Consider the following 22,872-nt stretch of genomic DNA (forward strand, 5'->3'; position numbering starts at 1 on the left):
GTAGATCTTTACAAGGTAGCTGTCCACAAGGACATAACTGGGGTTGTTTTTCTTGTGGTCCACCTGGTGCCAGTTCTTATCCTGACTTGATTTAATATGTCAATCCACAATCCAAACAAACAAACAATCTGATGTCTTTACTGGCAAATTTGGTAGGTGATTCAAAAAATAAGTGAGGTTGTTAATAGGGAATCAGTCCTGCTTTGAGGGTAATCATTGGTTTAAATGGTCAAGGTCTGAAAAAATGCATTCTGATATACTCAAACAAAAGATTTTATATTTGAAAATAGAGAAATGAGGCTGAGGACGAGCAAATTGCTGGGAAAATGTTCCAGAGAAGGACTTTTTAAAGACTCCTCCTAGACAGTCACCACATTTTTGTCTCCTCAAGACACATAGAGAATAGAGACCTACCACATTTTCCCATTGGCACTTACATAATACCACAGTGCTGCTCTTAAGCAGTGAGAATGAATTATATTAATTTTAGAATGTTTTCTCAAATCTGAAACCTAATTAAGCCATCCTGAAAGTGTATGCTTGACATTTCATGGCGGGGAAAACATAGCCATAAAAAACCCAAGCAAACAAATAAAACCTTAGTGGTTGAGACTAATGTACGTTTGTTATATGCTTTTCTAGGCTTATATAAAAAAATGTATATCTGAGCTCTGGGAATATAGAAATACTTCCAACAGGAGCAGACTAACAGATTATATTCAAAACACATGAAAAATTATGAAACCATTATTAAAATAAACAATAACAGAGGGAGAAGTGCGAAAAGATAGCTTCTATTATTTTCATTTGAAACTTATATTTGCAAGCAGCTATTTAGGAATATCTAGGACTATGCCACATAGTTCAGAAGTCCGTTTACCACTGTTCCAGAAGAAATTGCATTTATTACATAGATTTCACTTTCTAAGAGGAGTAAAATCCATTGTAATGGCTAATTTTGTATATTTTCCTTTGAAAACCATCTCTGCCAAGAGGGTCTTCTCAAATGGCTTCAGAAAGATTGATGAGGAAGGCGGTGTGCTGAGCCTAGTTAGGTAGCTGTGCTTGTATGCTCTATGTACACCTCCTACAATGTTGTTTTGGTAATTATAGTTTTTGAGACAGAAAAAGTAGCTCCAAACCACAACAGCAGCAAGAGATGGTGGAATCTTAACCTTTATGCTGCTGTTTCAGGACATTTTACTTTCCCTTGTCATATCTGTCATGAGATAAGCCTCCTGGAGGGATATCCGACACCAGAAGTTACCAATCTGCAGTTTGCCCCAACTGCCTGGTGAAACAGAGTGGCAGACCACAGAAAATCCCACCTAATATTCACAAGGAAAGAGTAGTATTCACTTGTAGAGTGAATACCTTGGCACTAAAACATTGGACCGTCATGGACCTATGCAAAAGATGTCCCATGACCAACTATGGGCTAATTTTTCAATGCTGTAACCATCCTGGTGTGTCTTGGAGGGGAAAAAAATACCCCAAAAATAAATGTCTTTTTTTACCTTGAAAGATATTTAGGGAAACAAATGACATTAAACAGAAGACACAAGGAAATTCATTGTCATGGACAGCTAGCCTATAGATTCAACTATGAAGTTTTGAGACACTTGTTGACTTCACATAGCAACAGATACAAAGCCAACAGCCCCAAACAACTAGCTGCAGATTCACAAAGATGTACCATGCCCATTTTGCTTAACAGAAAAGATTTCTTAAAAGACTTAGGTTTTTATGTATAAGCTAAAATGTGCAGCATGTTGACCTTTTGGACCAGCCCAAGAAAGTACTTAGTTTTGAGCTGAAATGCATTGCCTGCTGAGGCACAATTTGACCCTTTACACCTAGAACGGGCCCATTCAGTGCTCAATTTTTGTTTTTAACATGTCAGTTACAGGCATTACTTGTTCTTGGCAAGTGATTAATACTGTAAATACAAGGCTGATCCTCCACATTGTCGTTTCTTCAGGCCATGGGGGTACCTTGATTGGCTTTGGGAGAGGTCACTTCTGATTCATGCCACCAGAAGATGTAATTAGAGGGTCCTGATTGTCCATCCTGAGGTATTACATGTATTCCTTCCTCCTATGGGTTTATATCCTCTGGGCTTCACTTGATTTCCCTATGCAAATTTTTCAGCCTCTACAATGCATGGCCCATTTCTGCAAAATCTGGGGTCAAACTGAGATTGAGGAATCTCCCCTTCTCTCTTACACACATGCATAGTCAATAATACACTATATGAAGTTGTATTTCATATACAAATCTGAGCAGTTTAAGAGCTCCAGTTACCTTTTATGTCTTCCATAAAGGGCAACTGAATGATTTTAACCCAGTATGACTCGGTTTTGGTTTGTTTTTTGGTTTTGTTTTTTTTTTTTTTAGCATTGAAGTAAACAAGAGAAAAAACCCAAAAAGGAAATTAGTCCATGAAAGAGAAAAATGCTCATTTATATTGCTTAGGTTACAGCAAAGCTAAAAATCAGTTATTGACATCCTGCTTTCTAAAAACCTTTAATAAGACATGAGGCAGCAGAAAGGAAAGCATCACTGTTTTTTTCTCATAGCACAGATATTATAACTCCAGATTTCCTTTAAACTGTTACTATCACCTTGTTGCAAGCAGCCTGGCTTGTAAGTCAGCTCAGCAGGACACTGTATGCAAAGAAGATTTTTAACTGTCTGTCACCTTTTGCACATGGGACTTTGTAGGGAGTAGAAAACAAGACATTATAGAAAACATCTCTCCACGGGTAAACTGCATCTTTGCTGACATCCCTGTCCTATTCCACTCTTGATAACCATCACAAAGCCCCATGCAAAGTGACATTTTTACATTCAGAACAAATATGATCCTTCTATCTGAAGTAAATTTTAAGTAATACCCTCGTGAAGCTGCCAAAATGAGCCAGGCCATTCAAAAAGCAAAGTTTCTTGAGTTTAAAGTGAGAAGCTTTCTTTTTTGCTCTGAACTTTGTTCTGGCACTCTATTGAAGTGGCTTCAGGACGTACTAGTTCCGTTTCTACCTTTGCCTAATTATTTTGTTCAGACAAGTCCAGTCCAGACTTAAGTTACCTGATTTCATTATAGACAGCTACATTTCTACCTTTCTGTCATACCCATCCTTGGCATGCTGGAAATCTGACTTGGTGTTTTCAGCAGTCTTTTAAAACATTCCTAATAATTTTAAAAGCCAGCATGTGCAGGTTTCGTTTTGGTTTTTTGTTGCCTGTGTTACATTTTCTAGTAATAAAAATAAAATTTCTGGTTAGCTAAGAAGTTCTGTGACAGCTTCCTTTGGAGAAAGAAGGATGGGTTTGGGAACATTGGTACTGTACCGTAACTGTCAGCTGACATTTGGGAAAAATATTAAAAAGCTTGCTGATGCCTTAGGAAAAAAGATGCTTTGCATTGTCAACAGCAACAAAAAAAGGCATTGCTTTTAATCATACTATGTCTTCCCAGAAAATGCTTTCACAGCACTCCAGTCTACCAGTCTGCCACTCAAGTTACTGTATCAAAGGCCATTGTTCACATTCTCCATCACACAAGCAACCCCACGTCACAGTGCTTTTCAAATACAAGTGGAAAGTCAAAGATTAAAGCAAGTTTCTACAAGATGCTTTTATATCAGACTTCATACAAGCATCCTTTCTTTCGCTTGTAAGTACACTAATCATATTTCAATTGCGTGCCTACAATATAAAGTTAATAACTTCCTTATTTCCCTATTTTAGCATTTCCCCTCTACTCCCTCTGTCTTTTCAATTATACTAGCTAGATCATTTCTTTAATTTCCTTCCCAGTGTCCTGTTTTCATTTTTTATACAAAATCGTATTTGGTCACTTACACTTTTCTTGAGGATAAGCACACGACAGCAGCATCTCTTGCTCCACCATGGTGCTGTCTGTTGGAGAGGTCAGTGGTCTTTTGAACAGCTTTAAGGATATATTTTGGAAGGCTAAGCTCACTCATGCAGGCTTCTGATCTTCTCCAGTACTCTGCTTCTGTGTGTTGTCACATGTTATCCTCCCTCCTGAGAAACCTGTGAAACAGGTCTGGCAACACACATCTTGTGTGTCAGAAGAGCTTTAATTGATTCATTGCAACAGGTACCCACCCTCATTAAAAAAAAAGTTGTTGAAAGGAGTAGTCTCTTAGCGCCTCATTTGAAATTACAGAACCTTACGAATGTCACAGCTGGTGCACTGTTAAAGGGAAACTACTTGCTGGGTTTGTGAATATACAGGAAATAATTTAAAATCAATCTTACAAACCAAATAAGCCACAGCTAGCGGTATAAATCAGACACTCCTGCACTGTGGGAGAGCAAGAATCCTTCAGCTATGTACCAAAGTGGCAAGGGCTGCCACCGTGTCTTCCTAAGGCACAATTTCTTGTGGGACAAAACAACCCTACATCTCATCTGCAGAAGATTCTGCTTATGTGAACAGCAACTCTGATTGCTACTGATTTGAACAAATTGTGTGAACCTGATTTCTGAGAGATACACCCCTAGAAATGCAAGGTTAATGGTGCCTCAGTGCTTGCAGAGATGATTCCTCCATGCAGCAACTGTGGAGATTGCTCTGCCTTTCAGCAACCTCCATCTATCCATCCAGAACTCAGTGAGGATTCCTCAGCACTGCCCTGGAAGTCCCTTGCAACTCAGCTGCTATTTATCTGTTACCCTCATGACCAAGAGGGATTTCAGGTGGGCATTCCTTAAGACCTGTATCAATTTCACACTGGGGGGCATCTCATAGAACCCCCATAGCAGGTTCCTACTACTATTGCTCTTGCAAGCTTTTGATACCACTGTCAAGTGCAAGCAAGGCTGTGATTAGCAAGGAATCAAAAAGCAAGAGACGCGGGATTTAAGCCTGACTCTGCCTCTAATTTTCCCTGTCACCTTGGGCAAATTGCTTTACCTCTCAGTATTTCTGTTTCTCCATCTCTAACGTATGGATAATTATAGTTCCCTTTCTTTGGAAAATGCTTTGAAACCTGTGTACCAAATGCAGCGTGAAAGAGGAAGCTATCATTATTGCACACTTGTAAAATACGGGGATGAGGCAGACAACAATGAGGAGCAAACATCTAAGATTCCATGCATGTAAAGTGTTGTGTTTTAAGACGAACATGACCTTATTGTAATAATAACAAAAAAAAAAAAAAATCCTGCAGAATTTGGCAAAAGTTCAATGTCTGTTTTCACACTGGAATGCTGAGAGAAAAATTTAAATCAATTCTCACTTCTAGGAACATCACACCCTCCTGGAAATATTAAGTCCACTAGAGGTTCCTCAGTGGAAAATGACATAATATGGCAATTTCCTGCTTTTCTCTCGCCTGGATAAATAAAATCTCTCATTTTACAGCCTGTGAGTGCTTCCATTACATTGTACTTCCAGTACATTCCAAGGCCAACTTTTCCATTGGTGGCCTTCTATGATGGGGCTACAGAACTGATGGACAGCAGCAAAACAGTTCTGCACAAGTCTTCTGCGTGGACTTGTGCAAAGTGTTTGACAGTGTCCTGCACAAAATCCTTGTCTGTACATTGGAGAAACATCAATTTGATAGGTGGACCACTCGGTGGATAAAGAACTGGCTAGATGGCCTCACACAAAGAGTTGTGGTCAATGGCTCAATGTCCAGTTGGAGACCGGTAACGAGTGGTGTCCCTAAAGGACTGGTGTTAGGACCAGTCTTGTTCAACATCTTTGTCGGTGACATGGACAGTGGGATTGAGTGCGCCCTCAGCAAGTTTGCCAATGACACCAAGCTGTGTGGTTCGGTTGATACGCCGGAGGGAAGGGATGCCATCCAGAGGGACCTCGACACGCTTGTGAGGTGGGCAGATGCCAACCTGATGAAATTTAACCATGCCAAGTGCAAGGTCCTACACCTGGGTCGGAGCAATCCCAGGCACAGCTACAGGTTGGGCAGAGAAGAGTTTCAGAGCAGCCCTGCAGAGAAGGAATTGGGGGTGTTGGTCGATGAGAAAATGAACATGAGCTGGGTTCAGTGTGCGCTCACAGCCCAGAAAGCCAACCGTATCCTGGGCTGCATCAGGAGGAGCGTGGCCAGCAGGTCAAAGGAGGTGATCCTGCCCCTCTACTCTGCTCTCGTGAGACCTCACTTGGAGTATTGTGTGCAGTTCTGGTGTCCTCAACATAAAAAGGACATGGAACTGTTGGAACAAGTCCAGAGGAGGGCCACGAGGATGATCAGGGGACTGGAGCACCTCCCGTATGAAGGTAGGCTGAGAAAGTTGGGGCTGTTCAGCCTGGAGAAGAGAAGGCTGCGTGGAGACCTCATAGCAGCCTTCCAGTATCTGAAGGTGATGTACAAGGATGCCAGAGAGGAACTCTTCATCACAGACTGTAGTGATAGGACAAGGGGCAACAGGTTCAAACTTATGCTTCTCCTCAAACTTAGGGAAAGTTCAGGTTAGATATTGGAAGAAGTTCTTTACTGTGAGGGTGGTGAGACACTGGAACAGGTTGCCCAGAGAAGCTGCAGTGTTCAAGGCCAGGTTGGATAGAGCCTTGGGTGACATGGTTTAGTGTGTAGTGTCCCTGCTCATGGCAGGGGGGTTGGAACTTGATGGTCTTAACGTCCTTTCCATCCCTAATCATTCTATGATTCTATGATTTTTACTCAATAGGTCTAAATACCCATTCTCTTTCCCCTATCTTTGAAAAATAAAAATTAACAAATTTTGCAAAGATTTTTTTTTTGTTTGGTTTTGGTTTGGTGTTTTGTTTTTTTTTTTTTCTTTCCTGTGCAGGTAAGCTTGAACAGATGGATGCAAAGGTTTGTTTTCCAGAGGCTTAATTCACTCACGTGGGAGCCTTGTACTTGTTTTAATACTTCAGTGAACAAAATTAAAGAAGTGCCCAGAGAAGTTGTGGCTGCCCCATCCCTGACAATGTTCAAGGCCAGGTTGGACGGTGTAGCAGACAGGCTCAGTGAAGAGCCTGTGGCCGATAGAGAACTGCAAAACATGTTGCAGCTGGTGGGGCACAAGCTGTGGGAATAGTGAACAGAAGATGGTTAGGAGAATGCAGGAGGAGGTAGTGGGATGCACTGGCATTTATCTAAAGAGAAACACGAGATTGTGAGGTGGTGGGAATATGATTGCAAGGTGGTGGGAATATGATCCTTTGTGGAAACAGTGTCTTTTGTGGAAAGTTACTGAATGCTTGTAATGCAAAACAATGCCCTGGGTGAAGGCATATATAGGCATTCTTTAGTACAATAAAAGTTTTCTCTCCACCCCACAAGAGGAGTCCGTGTCATCTGTTGTCACAGGACAGGGCTTGGAGCAACCTGGTCTAGTGGAAGGTGTCCCTGCCTGTGGCAGGGGTTTGGAACTGGGTGATCTTTAAAGGTCCCTTCCAATCCAAACCATTGTATGGTTCTGTGTGCATTCACCCCATTTCTACAGGGTTTCTCATTGAGGGGACTTCCTCAATGAGAAAGACTGTAAAGGGCATGACAGTGAATTAATTTTCCTATGGAGTTTAGAGCAAATAATTTTTCACCTGCTCTACTTGAGAAGACAGCAGCTGCTGAGCAGTGAGAAGTGTAGGATGGAGCTGTCTTGGCTTTTCTGCCTCTGCTTCTGCTGCCATAATCCACGAGCTTTCACTCAGCCTGAAGACATATCAAATGATGGCAACACTCTTGAGATGATATATTGAGAACCCATATGAGGTTGAAAGTTAAGACAAACTTCAGGAATTATATTGTCAGTGTTGTCTGTGAAGAACCAAAGTTATTGCTTTTTTGCCCTCTGCATCCTTTTTCTGTAAGACTATTCTCAATAGAAATCTGTTTATCCACTGTCCTGCTTAGACTGAAATCTTAAGTAATTCTTAACATGGGTGATAGTCCAGTGATTAAGATGAGCAATGCTGAATTGAAGATAAGTGGCTGTGGGAAAACAGCTTTTTGTGAAATGCCTCTTGATTGCACGTTAATACTGGCACATTCTGAAAGCTTACCTGTATCTTGAAACATAATTCTCTACATGACTTAACATGGCCAGCCAGGTTTATTACAGACCAGGAGAATGGTAAATGTATAACCTACTTGCTTCTTACTCCATAATCCATTAACTTCAGAGCCATATTCTAAGATGTCCTAAGGTTACTGCACTGACGATTTATAGTAAGAAGTGAATCACTCACAGCTGCAAGCTCAGAAACCCTTGGAAGTGCATTTGCAGAAGCTTGTGCATTTGCTTGTATTGTCTGATTACATACATTTGCAGTAGATGACTTCTCAATAATCGCATTCTTACAACATTAACAAACTCATACTGGGTATCATATTAGCAAGATCTAATTTGAATTTCAGTGGAAAGGACTGTTATGAAAAAAGTAAATCTTCTTGTAGAGAGATGATATAAAAAGATACTATAAAAAAAGAAATACTTTAGTCTTTTTGTTTCTCTTTCTGTGTTGAGATGTAATTCTGCCTGTGAATGAAACAGGTCAGGAATTAAACCTGTTACCCAGCCTTTGGAAATAGAAGGCACAGTGTGAGTTGATTCCAACTTTTTACGGCGGAGAGGTGAAAAATAGCATTTGAAGATCGGCTTTTCCGTGCTTAACATTTGGATGAGTGCACACATTTGGTCAAACATCAAATCCTAAAAATCTGAAAACCGTCTAATGAGCTAAGTCAACCAGTACTGTCAACTGCAGCAAAACCACTAGGAAGAGTCAAGTTTACATACAAGAGCATTTTGTTGTAATCATGAAATTAAAGTATGAAGCGATATCAGCCATTTATGTCTTTAAACAGACTCCAAGCATTCAAACTGATGCTTACATTTGTATGTGAGATATTGCAGAGTGTTCAAATGACAAACATCCCATAATTGTGGTGCTTGATCTTCCAAGAAGCTCATATCTATAATTATAATCATTGTCTGAAAAAACAGTGCAAGTTTACAGTAGCTGCACAATTGATGCTTGTCTCCACTTCTGTCACTGAAGTGACAAAATAAGCCAGTCATACTCACATCTACTTCCTTATATTGCTGCATTTGTCCTCACCTCAGTATCTGGCCATAACCTACAATTATATGGCATTAGCTTTCTGTGGAACTGATCAAAGGTTGTCCAGTTCAAGGCTGATTTGGGAATATGCGAAAAGCCTGAGGGTGGACCCTTACTGGCATAAAATGGAGCAGGTTTAAGCAATTGTTTCTTTAAACAGCACTTCAGGTTATAACTCTATCACCCCATGCAATGTGTAGATGAAATCCTGAATATATTGGTCCACAGAGGCATGTGATGGTGTCATTCAGATAATTTGGGTAATCTTTACTTTTCTGTTCTAACAAAAGGACCCTAAATGCTTCATTCAGCAGAACAGTGTTTGCTTGAAAAAGGTTTCAGTTATTACTACAAAGCATCTGCCGCTTGCACAGCAAGTGCTGCAGGACTGGGACAAGGAGAGGAAAGGAAGCCAGTGTTCCCTTTGAAAGCGATGGAGCTCACCTGTGCAGAAACGGTGCTGAAACTGATGTTTCAACCTGGAAGCAGTGAGCTGTGAAGTTATAAAACACAAAGATGCAAAGTGTGGTGTTAGCAGAGTACGCATCCACAGCAAGTGCATAGAGGTGAAAGGCACGATACACACTGGACCTAGAGCTGCTATGTGCAAAGGCTATATCTTGTTGCATCCATGGGTTTGGCATGAAAGGCTGCTTCCTCACACTGAGTTTCAGATATCTGCGGTATAGATCCATGTATGTGAGGTGGTCAGCCCAGGCTGTATCCTCAGTTAGTGGAGAGAACTAGGCACACTGATGACATGAGTCACGTGAGCTGTTCCAGACATTTCTTTCAGGAGGATCCCTTTCTGCACTGACTTTCTTACCATTGTCCGTAAAGGGGACCTACTGTGACCAGCTCTGAGGCAAGCCTCTACATTTACTAAGATAAATTCTGCTTTTCAGACACTGCACAAAAACAAATAGGTTGCATTAATTCTTCCAGCTTCACTTTGCCATTCCTTTTCTCAGACAGGGGTTGAACAGTTTCCACTAGGTTATGCCCTGGGCACTCAAGGATGACATACTTCATCCTCCTGAGACCTACCGCTTGGACCCTAAAAACAAAAGGAGTCACAGGCAATACGCAGGAATATCACTGATGTACATGTCACTGCCTGAAAGGAAAAGTAGAAGACCTGTGTGGAACACTTGAAAATTATCCTAGAACAAGATTTCCTGAAGATGATATCAAACTATCCTAATGTTTTAGTTTAAATTAAACAGTGACTTAACATTTTGTTTTCTCAAGATCATAAATCAAAAGCTGTCACATATTTTTAGGAAAAATCTAATTAAAGCGTCTACTGGCAGGGTAATTTCTGTGTGACATGTATCCACTGTCAGATCCAATGCAGATTTCTGCAGAGCAAACAGCAGTAATATAACTTGGCACTTTGGCTACTTCATCAGAAGTAATTTCAAGGAATGCAGATTTAAATACTTGCCCGTTCAACACTATTATCTAATTTTTTCCTCCTAAACTCTCAGTTCCTTTAGATTAATGAGCAGAAATCCCATTAGGCTGAAAAGACCATGGGACTGAAATCAGTCTACCAAGCTGCTGCAGAAACCTGAAGGGATCCAGGGACAAAAGGCTACAAGGAAGTCATGTGCTTTCCCACTCTCTTTGAGGGTGATGCAACGGGCTGTTAATCCAGCTCTATATTTTTTTCCCTAGCTTCAGCTCAAGGGATCAACAAACACACCTGAAGGCATGAGGGATGTGTTTAAACAAAGGAGATGTAAACTGATTCGAAACCTCAGACTTAAACCCAGGCAAACAGAAAGACTGCATAAGGCAAAAAGGAGACAGCTGCGGTAGTTGCAAAGGCAAAACCATGCAGCATAATGAATCCAGTAATAAATTACTGCCAGCACACACAGATTTTCAGTCAACTCTGTGTGCTGTTCCACCGCCTAATCCTGCCTGCTAAAGGGGAGGGCGAGGGGGCACAATCTGGAAGTTTGTTTTTTAAGTATTAAGTTCTCTTTCCAACTTGTTTTCTTTCTGTATTTGGTTACATCATGGTGTGAGTAGCTGATTGATGGGCTGGTTAAGCAAGAGGGATGATGCACTGTGAGTCTGCTTCTGTGATGCACTTGTTCTTGCAGTAGGTCCCCTCAAAACCTTGCTGACCGGCTTCATTATTTGCAGATTTGAATCCAGATTCAGGATTTCCGAGGATTCACCCACCTACAACAAATGAAGGTGCACTGAGATGGCTTGTGGGCCAGCATCACTCAGGTCTCTTATAGTGATTCCTCTTAGACCCATATGGATAAAAGAATGTCAGATGTTAGCTGCAAAAATCCCATGTTAGAGTCAGAAAATCATACTCTGCAGGTCAAGATTGTTCTTGCTGAAAAATGAAGGGAAAGATAGATATCCAAGTGTCAGCCCTGGAACTCTTTATAATGACAAAAAAAGCAATACATAAGTTCCTTTTTAATGCTCTTACATGAAACAGAAACGACTGTGTTATTTTCTTCCATTCACAATGTATTGCTAGAGAGCAAGGTCTCCAAGACTCGCTCTGCTTGGACCATGTTCCACAGTTAACCTCTGTGGATCACCTTGAACTGAAGTAGTAGGGAAGCCCAATTAATTTAATTCAAGAGGGAGGATTGCTGGAGAAGAGAGGGCATGGATAGTTCCCTTGCTTATGGAAACCCTCTGTTAAGTGTCCTGTTACAGCTACTCTACCACTTACAGCATCTAAGTATACATCAGAAGCCAGAAGCCTCTTTGAGCAGTGTTGGGTTAAGGGAAAGCAAATCTGACTTAAACCCGGTGTTGTACATCTCTTCCTCTCACTGCTTGTCATTTTATGTGACTGCCTGGATTTTCATCTTTTTTCAACCACAGTTAGCATAAACTAGCACTTCCTCACCCTTGGTGTTGAGAATTATTTTTGTTTGGGAACAAAAAACCCCAAAAGGTAGAATAACGAAAGGAAGAGGATAGTCTTGCCTATCGGTCAGTGCATGCAGCCAAGTTCTTTTAGAAAACAATAATTAAGCATAAATAGATTAGATAATTCTAATCTTTTCTGGAAATGACAGGTTAAAACTAGAAGGCACATTAAAGGTATTAAATATACAGGAGATCCCTAGTATGATTGTATATGTGTGAAGTGAAAAAAGGGGATTATTGCAAAGGCAGGGGGGGAAACGCAAATACAAACATTTATTTTTTAAAAATCATAAAACTATTTAGGGTGTAGAAGGTTGCTCAGAGTTAGTTAGAGGGTTTAATTATGTTGCATTTCTTGGATGAGTAAGCTTCTTGACTTCTTTTCAATGTGCTGACCAGAGGACATGTGTAAGCTTCACTGTATTTAGTAAATACCTTAGGGTAGACGAATTCTGAGTGACAGCCACATGGTTTCATGCAGCCAAATGGTGACTGGTCATCACCATCAAGTTATCATTACACAAATTGTCAACAAAGAAATGGCTATGTTACTGGCAAGTGAGTGTGACACCATAATGACATGGAGTGGCATTTTGCTTCTTTCCCGCAGGTATAAGCCTCAGAAGCATGCCTCCTTCCTAACTTAGTTTTAAATGCCATCATTTCTTGTGTCTTGATGCTACTTTTCACAAGCACGACTCTTGCACACCCACTGTAAGCAGCCAGCCTCTATTAACTATATTTTCAGAAAACCTAATGCAGAAGAATGTGGGCACCAGAAGAGCCTATGCAACCGGCCCTGTAGAGGTAACCCAAATTTAGGCAATCTCTGATTAAAGCTTTAACCCTACTAGACTATTTGTGGCATGTCTAGTAGTTGTAGTGAATTTGAAGCTCCAAATACATTAAGCTTTATGCTTAAAGAAGGAGCTAGAAATGTGCCTATGCAACTCCATTCTAGAGGGAGCCAAATGTGTCTTACACAGACCAGCGAAGTAAAATGTCCCTCATTCAGACATCAAGGCAATGGGGCATCCTTTGTTTAATCATCCTACTAAGAACTGAATAAACTCTTGGTGCGATTTAAAAAAACAGGTAAGTGTTCTGTTAGATATTTGTTACACTTAGGTGAAAGGAAGTGACATGTTGGGTACAAATTAGCTTACAGAAGGATAGTAAGAAACTATTTTTAACACTGCATAGAATTAATATTTCAATATGATGATTTTTGGAGATATGTTTGCTGAATTTAATCACTCTCCTCATATGTTCATTATGTATAAGTGCTGCTCCATCTTATGCACAGGACTCCAGCTTTCTCACATCTAAGTGCAATACGTTTAATAACTCAGGATATTGAAGTACTATATCTATTGATGTTTTTACAACTATCCAGGAGATTTTTAGAATTCTTTTATATTCCCAAATACCTTCTGCACCAGAGGATGATATGTAGCTTATTATCAGCTCTGCTACAGATTTCTTTGGCATCTATGCTCTGCTTGCTGGGGATCAGGAGATTTGATCAAAGATGTAAATAAAAGATACAGTCTAACCTCAACTTTTCTTTTTTCTTCATTCACATAACTTAGATGGAAAAGTTCAATATGTTGTACAATAGAATAGATTGTTCCGGAAGATGTCCAAGATCACTAAGTAAACATGACTGTTTTAAAGAGAACATTAACTTTCAAGAGATGAAATAATGATTTACAGAGCTATTCAATTTAACTTTGCTAAAAAAATAATCCTAATTCAGTTTTACAATTGTCATACTGTTTTTATGGTATTGTCTTCTGACAGAAAAAAAAAAAGAAAAGATACAGTTCTATTTTTTACATTACTTCATGCATATATACAGTTCTAATATGATGTTTCAAATTACCAAAAAATGTCATCCCTTCATGGCTTATCAAAGGATGTCTGTGATATAATGCCAACATATACCGCTCACTATTTCTGCTGTTAACTACCCTGATCTTATAAATGTCTACCAGTGCCATGATTTAAAATCTTCTTGTTCTTGATGAAGTCATGCACACCAGTATGGAGAGTAAAGACATTACCTGGTAGGTGTTAAAACTGTTCTCTAAAATTCTGTGTGTACACTAAATTTTAGAAACTAATAGAATGCCATTACAGCAGAAGATGCTAAAAACTCCTGGGAAACAATTCAAACTTGCTTATTATGCACACAAAGATACCTTTCTGCCTTTGAAGAGAATACCTCAAAAAGAAGGCACAAATATAACAAGGAAGAGTTTAAAATACATTGTCTTCAGGCGTTTTCTCGCGATATGTTCTTCATCTTAAAATTACTTAGTATTGCAAAAGTCATTCAAACTAATGTGAAAATTAGGAAATTTTCACATTATTTTGAATCGGTCTATGGCATGCTCCAAGTGGTGCCTTTAGTTACTCCTTTCGAACAGTAGGATTTTTTGTGACTTTGTAGAACTGCTTTAATCTTCCTTAACAATGCTGCTGCTGACATACAAATGATTAAGAATGGGCTTTAGCTCAGTTTGCTATACTAGTTTTATAAGAGCTACTAGGAATTAAAAACCCAGACTTTAGTTCTGAGACAAGCACATAAAACTTTACTAATCATCACACACAGTGCATCAGCTGACTTCAGCATTAAGCCTAAACACTCAACCCAAAGACAGTAAGTTCAACCAAAGATGATTGCATCATTAGGCATTGCCTTGACATGATGAAATTGGATGTTTTAGTCTTTTCGTAAGTATGGCTGAAATAGACTGTTAGGCTGAGGAAACTCAGGACGTCACGTGCCTACTTGTAAAAGCAGAGGAGATTGTTTTCATGTTTTTAAGTAAGTGTGGTCTTACCAGTATTATTACTCTAAATAAAAACAGTTTAGGATATTCAAGCCAGAAAATCATTGTCATGGCTTCTAATCAAAATAACTGATAACACAGGTAAATCTGTGAGCTGATAGAAGTGTTTCATTACTCTTTCTTCAGTAACTTTCAGCACCTTGTTCTTAAAGTGACAATGCTGATGTCCTGTTATTTCAGAAGGTTTTTTTTTTATTTGGGGTTTTATTATTATTATTTAATTATATTATTATTTAAATCATTAGTGTTTTACAGTCTGACCTTTTTTGATATACCCTTAAGGACCAAGTACAGTTTATGTTTGAGTGAGTCTGAAAAACAGAAGTGGAATTATGGTCCACTGGTAATTCAGTAAATGAATGAGATAAAGTAAATAACACGAGATTGATCCTATTCTTATTTAGCATACATTGTATGTCTTGAGAAAGGGGGATCTTTTCCTGTTTTTGCTGCTGATGTAAATACCAGTGATTACTGTATTATTACTAAACCCAGTGCTTTGTGTAGCAAAGGCTTTGGTAAGAAGTGTGAAGTAACACTGTGTGCTGTGCATTTCTGCTTCTAAGCCCAGACATTCTGTTCAGTTGTTTACATCTAAATAATGGAGTAATGGAGTAAATGGAGTAATATTTGCTCCATTAACAATTTTTACAGAGTGATAGAAAACTAGACATAAAAAGAATAAGGAATTCAACTGGTACTCTGTCTTTGAGCAAAGATCCACTACCCCCAGAAAAGCAAACCCTTTTATATAATGCTTTATTTCATCAGTCAGTAGTACCTCAGAAAATAAATGTCATTCAACAGCTAATGGTGTAAGCAGATGGGACTTTTTGCTAGTGTGAGTCAGCTTCATATTCATGATACATCTTCATTAGCATTTTAGTCCAGATCAGAAGGGTGTGCTGAAGTGACTCTCCCAGTTCCTGTGCTTTGGTTTGTCCTAAGAGAGTGTGAATTGCATCAAACTTCAATCACAAATGGGCATTCAGTCCATCAAATGAAAAAATCCCTGAGACAGAGATGGTGGGGATGCTCTGTGGAGCCACTCCTATTGCTCTGAACAGAATGCGAATGTAGATATGGCCTCAGAGTGCTCAGCGTTACTACTTTGGTAAAATTTTGGGAAGTTTCTTGGTGATCAAAACACATTGTCTCCTGGAGAATATATTCCATAAAAATAAAATGCTCTGGGGGAACAGGCAATATTTTTGGAGGGAAGGCATGAGAAATTGGTTGAAACAATTCAGTAGTGGGCAACTGAAGGATTGTGGTTTGGAGCCTGGAGGCTTTTTTGATAGACTTGGTACCAATTTCTTATGGATTTTAGCTTTTACTGTACACTATATTAATAATTTGGGAATTTCAACATTATAGAAGATGCGTTTCAAAGTCAGTTTTCAATTTCCAAATGAGAATATTTTGTCTATAAGTAAAAAAGAAAAAGAAAAATCTAGTTTTCACCTAAATCCATGCCAAATCCCCCATACTTCTGAAATATCGGAATTTCTTCTGTGACTAAATTTCATTTTCCAGAGAGCTCTCTTCAGCTATTCGTGACCTGGCACTAGTACACCAGATATGGCTGAGCACCGGGTTTGTAACACACTTGTATACTCCACTTTGGTAGCTGCTGCTACCTAGAAATCGTTCAATCTGTTGTGAGTTGATGTTTTCCAGCAAAAGGCAGCAGAAAATTAACCTGTACATCCAAATTTGTGGTAAATGCCCGAGGAGCCTCACCTTTGCTCCCATTAGCTTGCTCTCCTACAACAAATGATACGGTGCTCTGTAGTCGTGGAATTTTGTGCATTTTCAAAGAGTCAGAGGAAAGCAAATTTCTTCCTAGTGGTGCCAGGCTCTGCCTCTTCCAAGGAAGCATGTTGCTGAGCATGCAGAAGAGCAAGTAGTCCTTTCCTTTCCTCGCCTGATGTCCTGCCACCAGCCACAGCATTTGGGCTCCTCCCAAGGTAAAAAGAGACAATAATTTCTGTTTTCAGCCTGAAAGAGGTGGCATTGAAACAATTAACATGAAGATGTGTGAACCTTGGAGAGCACAGAGCTCACCTGCTCTGCCAATGAAGTGGAAAGATTTATAGTGTCTATTTGGACTGCACCACTTTAAATGTGGTAAAAAAAATACATTGTTTTTTTCATCCTACTACTGCTGTTCCCATTCAGGAATAAGAAGACGCTACAGTGCATTTTTTAGGATAGTTGAATAGCAGTGTGTACAATCAAGTTAGTGCTTATGCAACCAGTTGAATATCGTCCTGGTGCAAAATGTCTGTGCAGCGTTTTGAGCTGTTTTGTGAGGAGCTTGGGTGACAAACAGGCTTTGCATTTGACCCCAGTTACAGCTACCGGTCTGTGGGCATTCTGGTTTTATTTGGCACTGTCTTAGCTCAGTTTCTTCCTCTTCCCATGTTACCTAAACCAGAAGGCAGGTTAACATTTCCAGGGAAACAAAGCTCTCCTGTGATTTTTGGCTTGGACACTGAGGAAGAAATGATGAGAGGGATCCCCCCAAAGAAGCAAAGACCAGAAGTGCAAATGATGCTAGGTATTAGTGCAGCAATGCTCAGCTGAATGGTTTGGGCAAAGGCAACCCAAGAGAAACTGTAGCATGTGTTTTATTGGCCTGCTGTGAGCGACGGCAGCTGAGGCTTGATGTCATGAACACATGAGATGCAATGGCATGATTGGAGCTGGAGAGGGCCTGACTCAGCCTCCTGGTAAGTAGGGGTGGAAGTGCCAGCACTGACCTGCTGCAGCCCTTCGGGTAACCCAAAGGCAACAACCTCACTTGGGTAATGCTGAGGCTTTCAACCAGTTTCCTAATCTGTGGACAGCCACCCTGCTTTGCTAGGCTGCTAAGGAGACAGAGGCATCTTCTGCAGGAATGGCCACCTTCTATTTCTTCTGGTTCAGTGTCAGCAGCTCTTTTTCCTGCCCTTGCTGAGGCATGGTGAAGAAGAAAATAAAGCAAGCTGTATAAAGCTGCTGTTTATACTGAAGGGAAAAGAGAAGGCTGATATATTAACAACAAATTAAAGAACTTCCTGAAGGTCATGTTAAAACATGCTCCCAGACATTGACTTCAATTAGTGAATAGAGTCTCAGATTGCTTTGGAAATTTGCCTTTGTTAAGAGCCTTCTCTTAACCCTCAGCTTGACTCGTTCTCAAAAATCAAATTGCAAACTATTAAAATCAGTTTGCCAACAGTGTGTGTGAAACAAATGTTACTTCTAACACTTGCTACAAAAAAAAAAAAAAAAAGCCAATCAAAATGCCCTCTGACTCAGTTATTTGTGAATTGGGCTAATTTTCCTGTGAAAAATATAAAGAAACTTCCAAATTGCTCGTACACTTTAGCAAATATATTTTTAACCTGCTCAGACCTATTTTTGGAACAAGCTCTCATGAGCACATAACCAGTCAGTCCTTCTCACTATTACTTTTCATTTTGTCTGGTTTTGGGGAAAATATGTGTCATTTATAAATTAGCTTATTATAGCCTTGTGTTGAGCTCATACGGGGAGCATTACTGATATAAATTAGATTCCTTTATTATTTTAAATTGTAGCTCTAACAGAGGAGCTAGCAGCTAAATACACAATTGTATACTCATAATAACATGACTCTGACCAAAAGGCAGTGGGGAGATGTAAGATGATGAGTGAGCCAACTGGTCAGGCAACAACAAAAGTCCTTTGTACAGCCAGCCATCTTCCCCAGGGCTTCCTGGAAACCTAAAGAGCACCGTTTACATTAGAAAAACCTTTTAAAAAGGAAGCCCAGGCTAGGCTATGACCATTGGCTAGCCATTAGGTGGGGGTTTCTTCCTCTTTTCACATCTCCAGTGATACCTGGCAGCCTTCGCTTTGCTCTGAATATTGGACCAGCCTTTAGATGCCAACTCCTGCCCATGATGCCCACCTATCCCTGTGTACAAGAAAATATATGACTGTGACAGTGCAATGACTGATGGTTTTCCAATAAGGTATTACACTGCGTCTCTGAGACTTCAGGTTAAAGTTTATGATGCTGTTTTTAAGGAGGTCTGAGATGGTTCTGCTCTAGGAAGCAAGGAAGCTGAACACCAGCAGCCAAAAGCACTTGGTACTTACTAGGCACTCTGAAGGATAGATCCTGTTTGGAAAAGCCTCATGTTAATCATTCAAAGAAAAGGAGAGTGATATCAATAAGATGTGTGTCATACTCTGGAAGAGCAGATTAGGGATGGATCATTTGAAAATGCCATTCCTCTGGCAGCCATTCTCGCCCTCTTTGTAATAAAATACACTTAGTATTTGTTACCAGCATGAACACAGTATAACATTATATATATGCTGGACTTGCAAAGCATGGTTTTTCCAGAGGCACAGAATTTGTTAGCTTGTCTTCACATTTAGAAGTGTGATACACAGCCATCAATGTGTACTGCAGTGTAGGATAGGGTAAGACATCCATCACATTTGTTATTGAGGTAGGTAAAGAAATTCTTTATTCCAAAGCATTTCATCAGCATGATGAGACATTTCTGATTTGTGAGAAGTCTCATAATATATCTATTCTCGTGCATTTTATATTTCATCAAAAAAGTTGATGATGAACTCATTCATGAAGAACTGCAAACCTGGACACTATTGCACATTTAATGAAGGAGACAGCAGAACATGAGCTCAGATTTTACTTATTCCATGCGTAAACTAGTCCTCAGTTAGAGCAATGCAAGGGAGGTTAAAACAAGAGCCCAATCATCCCCGACTCTTTGCTCACTGGAAGAAAAAGAAGAGGTTTGTAACTTGCTCTCCCATTTCATTCTTCTCACTTTCTATTGGGCAGAAAAACTTACCTAGGCAGGTGCTTGTGCACCTCACAAAAGGATAATATAGCCTTCATGCACTGAGCTCCTTGTAAGAGATCTGGCCCTCTGGGTTTACTCCACTCCAGGGGAATAGCCTGGAGTAAAGAATGTAGGGGTTGTGCTTAGTTAACATGACCTACTCCTTTGCAACTAGAAAAACAAGCCAAAAATCATTTCCTCAGGGTCTTCCCATTGATTCTTACTTGGAGGTGCTCTAAAAACACAATACAAGAAAAATAAATATTCAAGCACCACTCAGAGATCCACTTCCAAATGGTGTGAAGAAGAGAGGAAATAAAAGTGCCTAAAAAGTGGAGGCACGGGTGATTACACATGCATCTAAAGTACCAGTGTTAAAAAAAGAAAAGGAAAGAAGAAGAGTCTAAACTTGAGTAATGCTTGGCTACAATACACAGCAACCACAGCATATTTCACATACAAATCTGTGAGGAAATAAATCCTTTTCTCAAATTCCCATCTGGCACATTGTCAGAGGCCACTGTTTCCTTCACTGCTTATTCAGTGTAAGAGTCAGTAACATCGTCATTTTTCTTAGCACTTATACACATGTATTTCCAAAAGATGTTCCATCATTTATCTGGATGTTCTGGGACACTCTAACCTTGAAAGAGACGGTCTACGTGCATCTATCAGACAGGGGCATCTTTTAATTAGGATGAAAGGAATACCTGCTGTGTGAAAACAGGTAGTTCAGATGTTGATTATTCCTCTCTGCCATGAGGTAAGACCGAGGCCGTCTTGCATAAGGGTGTATCGCAGTACCTGTGCAAGATACGATACCACAACGCATCTCCATCCTACACCTCGTGGAAGGGGTTAACGTGTCATTTATCAGTCACACTGAGGAGCTGAGAGCTAAAAGGCAGGGCTTCTCATCACCCTGTGTCAGTTTCAAGAGATATACTAAATATATGCAAAGGATATGAAATCATACGCAATAGGGAAAACAAAGGCTGGCCATCTATGGACCTTCTAAAAGGCTGTGTTGTGCCATTGCCTCCGAGAGGAAGAAGAAGGCTCCTCAGTACTCTACATGCACTGAATCATGCTTGCTGTGTCCTTGCTTATAAACAAAGCCAGCTAGGATTTATTTTTTCTCCTTCAGCAGTAAAATCCAAAAGAAAAATCTGTTTGCTCAGATCAAGCCAGATTAAGTTATTGTTTCTTGTCAAAATAGGGGGGACTAATTCTTCTGGACAACACAAGGATTCAGTCACGTTTATTGATAGGGATGGCCTAAATTACATTGTCATGCATTTTATATATTGGCATGTTAAAGACATGGCACATTCTCCTAGTCAACAGATGCCTCTGATTCAGTAAAAGCCACAGGAATTAGATTAATCCACTTCCCTGCTATTTTGAGGGATGGTTGATGGCTGATCACAAAGAGTTCAGATGCGCATGGTGACCCCAAGCAGAGGAAATGAAGAAAACAGGTCTCTTGGTGCCCTGACTGGAATAGTTATGCAAGAAACAGGCACAAACCACTTAATTATCTAGGGCAGGCACAGTCACCAGGGAAGTGAAAGGCGGGGAACTGAAGGCAAGAAGAAGAGGTGGTGACAGGAACATGAGTGTGCAATGCAACGTGGCAGCAGAAGGAAGCTGACCAAAGAGGCATCTCATCAAAGAGGTGAGATGAGAAACTCTCTTGAGGTGACTTGGCTAAGGTGTGATCAGCAAAACTGCACAGAGATCTGTGCATCCCTCTGCTAGAAAGCAAATCCTGAGTCAGAGTGAGGCCAAGTGGTCTCAGCAATCACCTCCTGCATGGGATGACCAATCTGAGGAAAACTAAGAGAGGCTGGTTAAGCTACAGGCAATTATTTGAGATAAGACTGATAAGTGAAAAGACAAGAAAGGAAGACAAATCACTTGAGGCTGAGCAAGCAGTTCATCTAGGATCATTACGTATTTGTACAGCAGTTAAGGATTGCTCAGAACTTTTATAGAGCAAGTAAAAATCCATGGTCTGAGATGCTTACAGACTAGTCAGAGTCATGACAGGGTGCACAACTTCAAGAGTGGAAGGAAAGAAAATGGAGGTTGGGGGATATAATTATAAGCAATGTGTTGAAACTAAGACAGGGCAAACTCAAACTGAACATTAAAATTCAAATAGATCATTAGGGCCATAGCAAAATCCCTAAGAATATTGAGGAACTATTCCATTTATCACACTTGAGCAAAATGCCATTTATAGTATCACCTGGGAAATGAATGAAGTTCTCTCCCTGGAAGAGTTCATAAGCTGTTTCATGCAGGCAAAGGAACAGAGGCAGGGCCTCAACAAGGAGCATGCAGGAACAATGCAAACAGCAGGGTGCTGGACACAAGTGTCAGCCTTTGCAGACTTTGTTTCTTCTATACGCAGAAAATGCAGAATGACAAATTCTGTCATATAAAGCCATTACACCAATGACATATCAGTTGAGTGGGGTTTTCATAAATGCCATGAGTGGTTTTGGAAGCTCCATTTCTGTTGCATGAAGCATAAACGCTGGGACTGTATTCTGATTTCCAGAGAGAGATATGGGCTTGATTCTTTGCTGTCTTGCTTCCAAGTAAAACATTTAATACCATGAAGTCCATAATACACTTTGAAATTTGTCACAACATTACCATTACACTTACTTTTACTTTGTAGCTGTTCATAAGACAACCTAGGATGCAAAATAGCAGATCTTTGTTATCATTCTTCTGTAAGATTTAAACACTGGGTGCATGCAAGACCAGACATCTTACGGCAATTTTACGCCAGGAAGTCCACTGGAGTTATTACCAATTATACAGGCTTTAGATCAGCATCAGCTCTCGAGGCAATTTTATTGATTTCCTCATTCTATTTCTGATTCCTTACACTCATTCCTCACTGGCTTAGCAACAGTGAAAGTAATGATCAGCATTAATATCTAAAGAAGTTGTGCAGAAAGAAAGAGACTTCCCTCACTTTCAGCACATTCAGCCTCTGGGAGTAAAGTGAGCAGCATCTTCATTTTAGGTGCAAAAGGAAGTTTGCAAAATATGTCATATTTCAAACAAAATTTAATTGTTGTACTTCCCAAATCATATTGCACCAGTAAACACATTTCTCAAGGACTTGAGCATC

At 40.0% G+C, this 22,872-nt stretch overlaps 1 protein-coding gene across 2 annotated transcripts in view; it reads right to left on the reverse strand.

Moving 5' to 3' along the window:
* The window catches only part of PTPN3 (protein tyrosine phosphatase non-receptor type 3), a gene marked incomplete at its 3' end in the record, with an annotated part of 150,928 nt that extends 146,939 nt beyond the window's left edge, over positions 1-3,989 (reverse strand). For both annotated transcript variants that reach the window (XM_080610824.1, XM_080610823.1), the window contains exon 1: positions 3,865-3,989. In XM_080610824.1, the coding sequence (XP_080466950.1) occupies positions 3,865-3,913 (49 nt within the window). In that variant the 5' untranslated portion in view covers positions 3,914-3,989. The remainder of the gene's footprint in view (positions 1-3,864) is intronic.
* Positions 3,990-22,872: the final 18,883 nt, after the last annotated feature.

The sequence above is a fragment of the Psittacula echo genome (assembly GCF_963264785.1).
Source record: "Psittacula echo genome assembly, chromosome: 2".
Lineage (NCBI taxonomy): Eukaryota > Metazoa > Chordata > Aves > Psittaciformes > Psittacidae > Psittacula > Psittacula echo.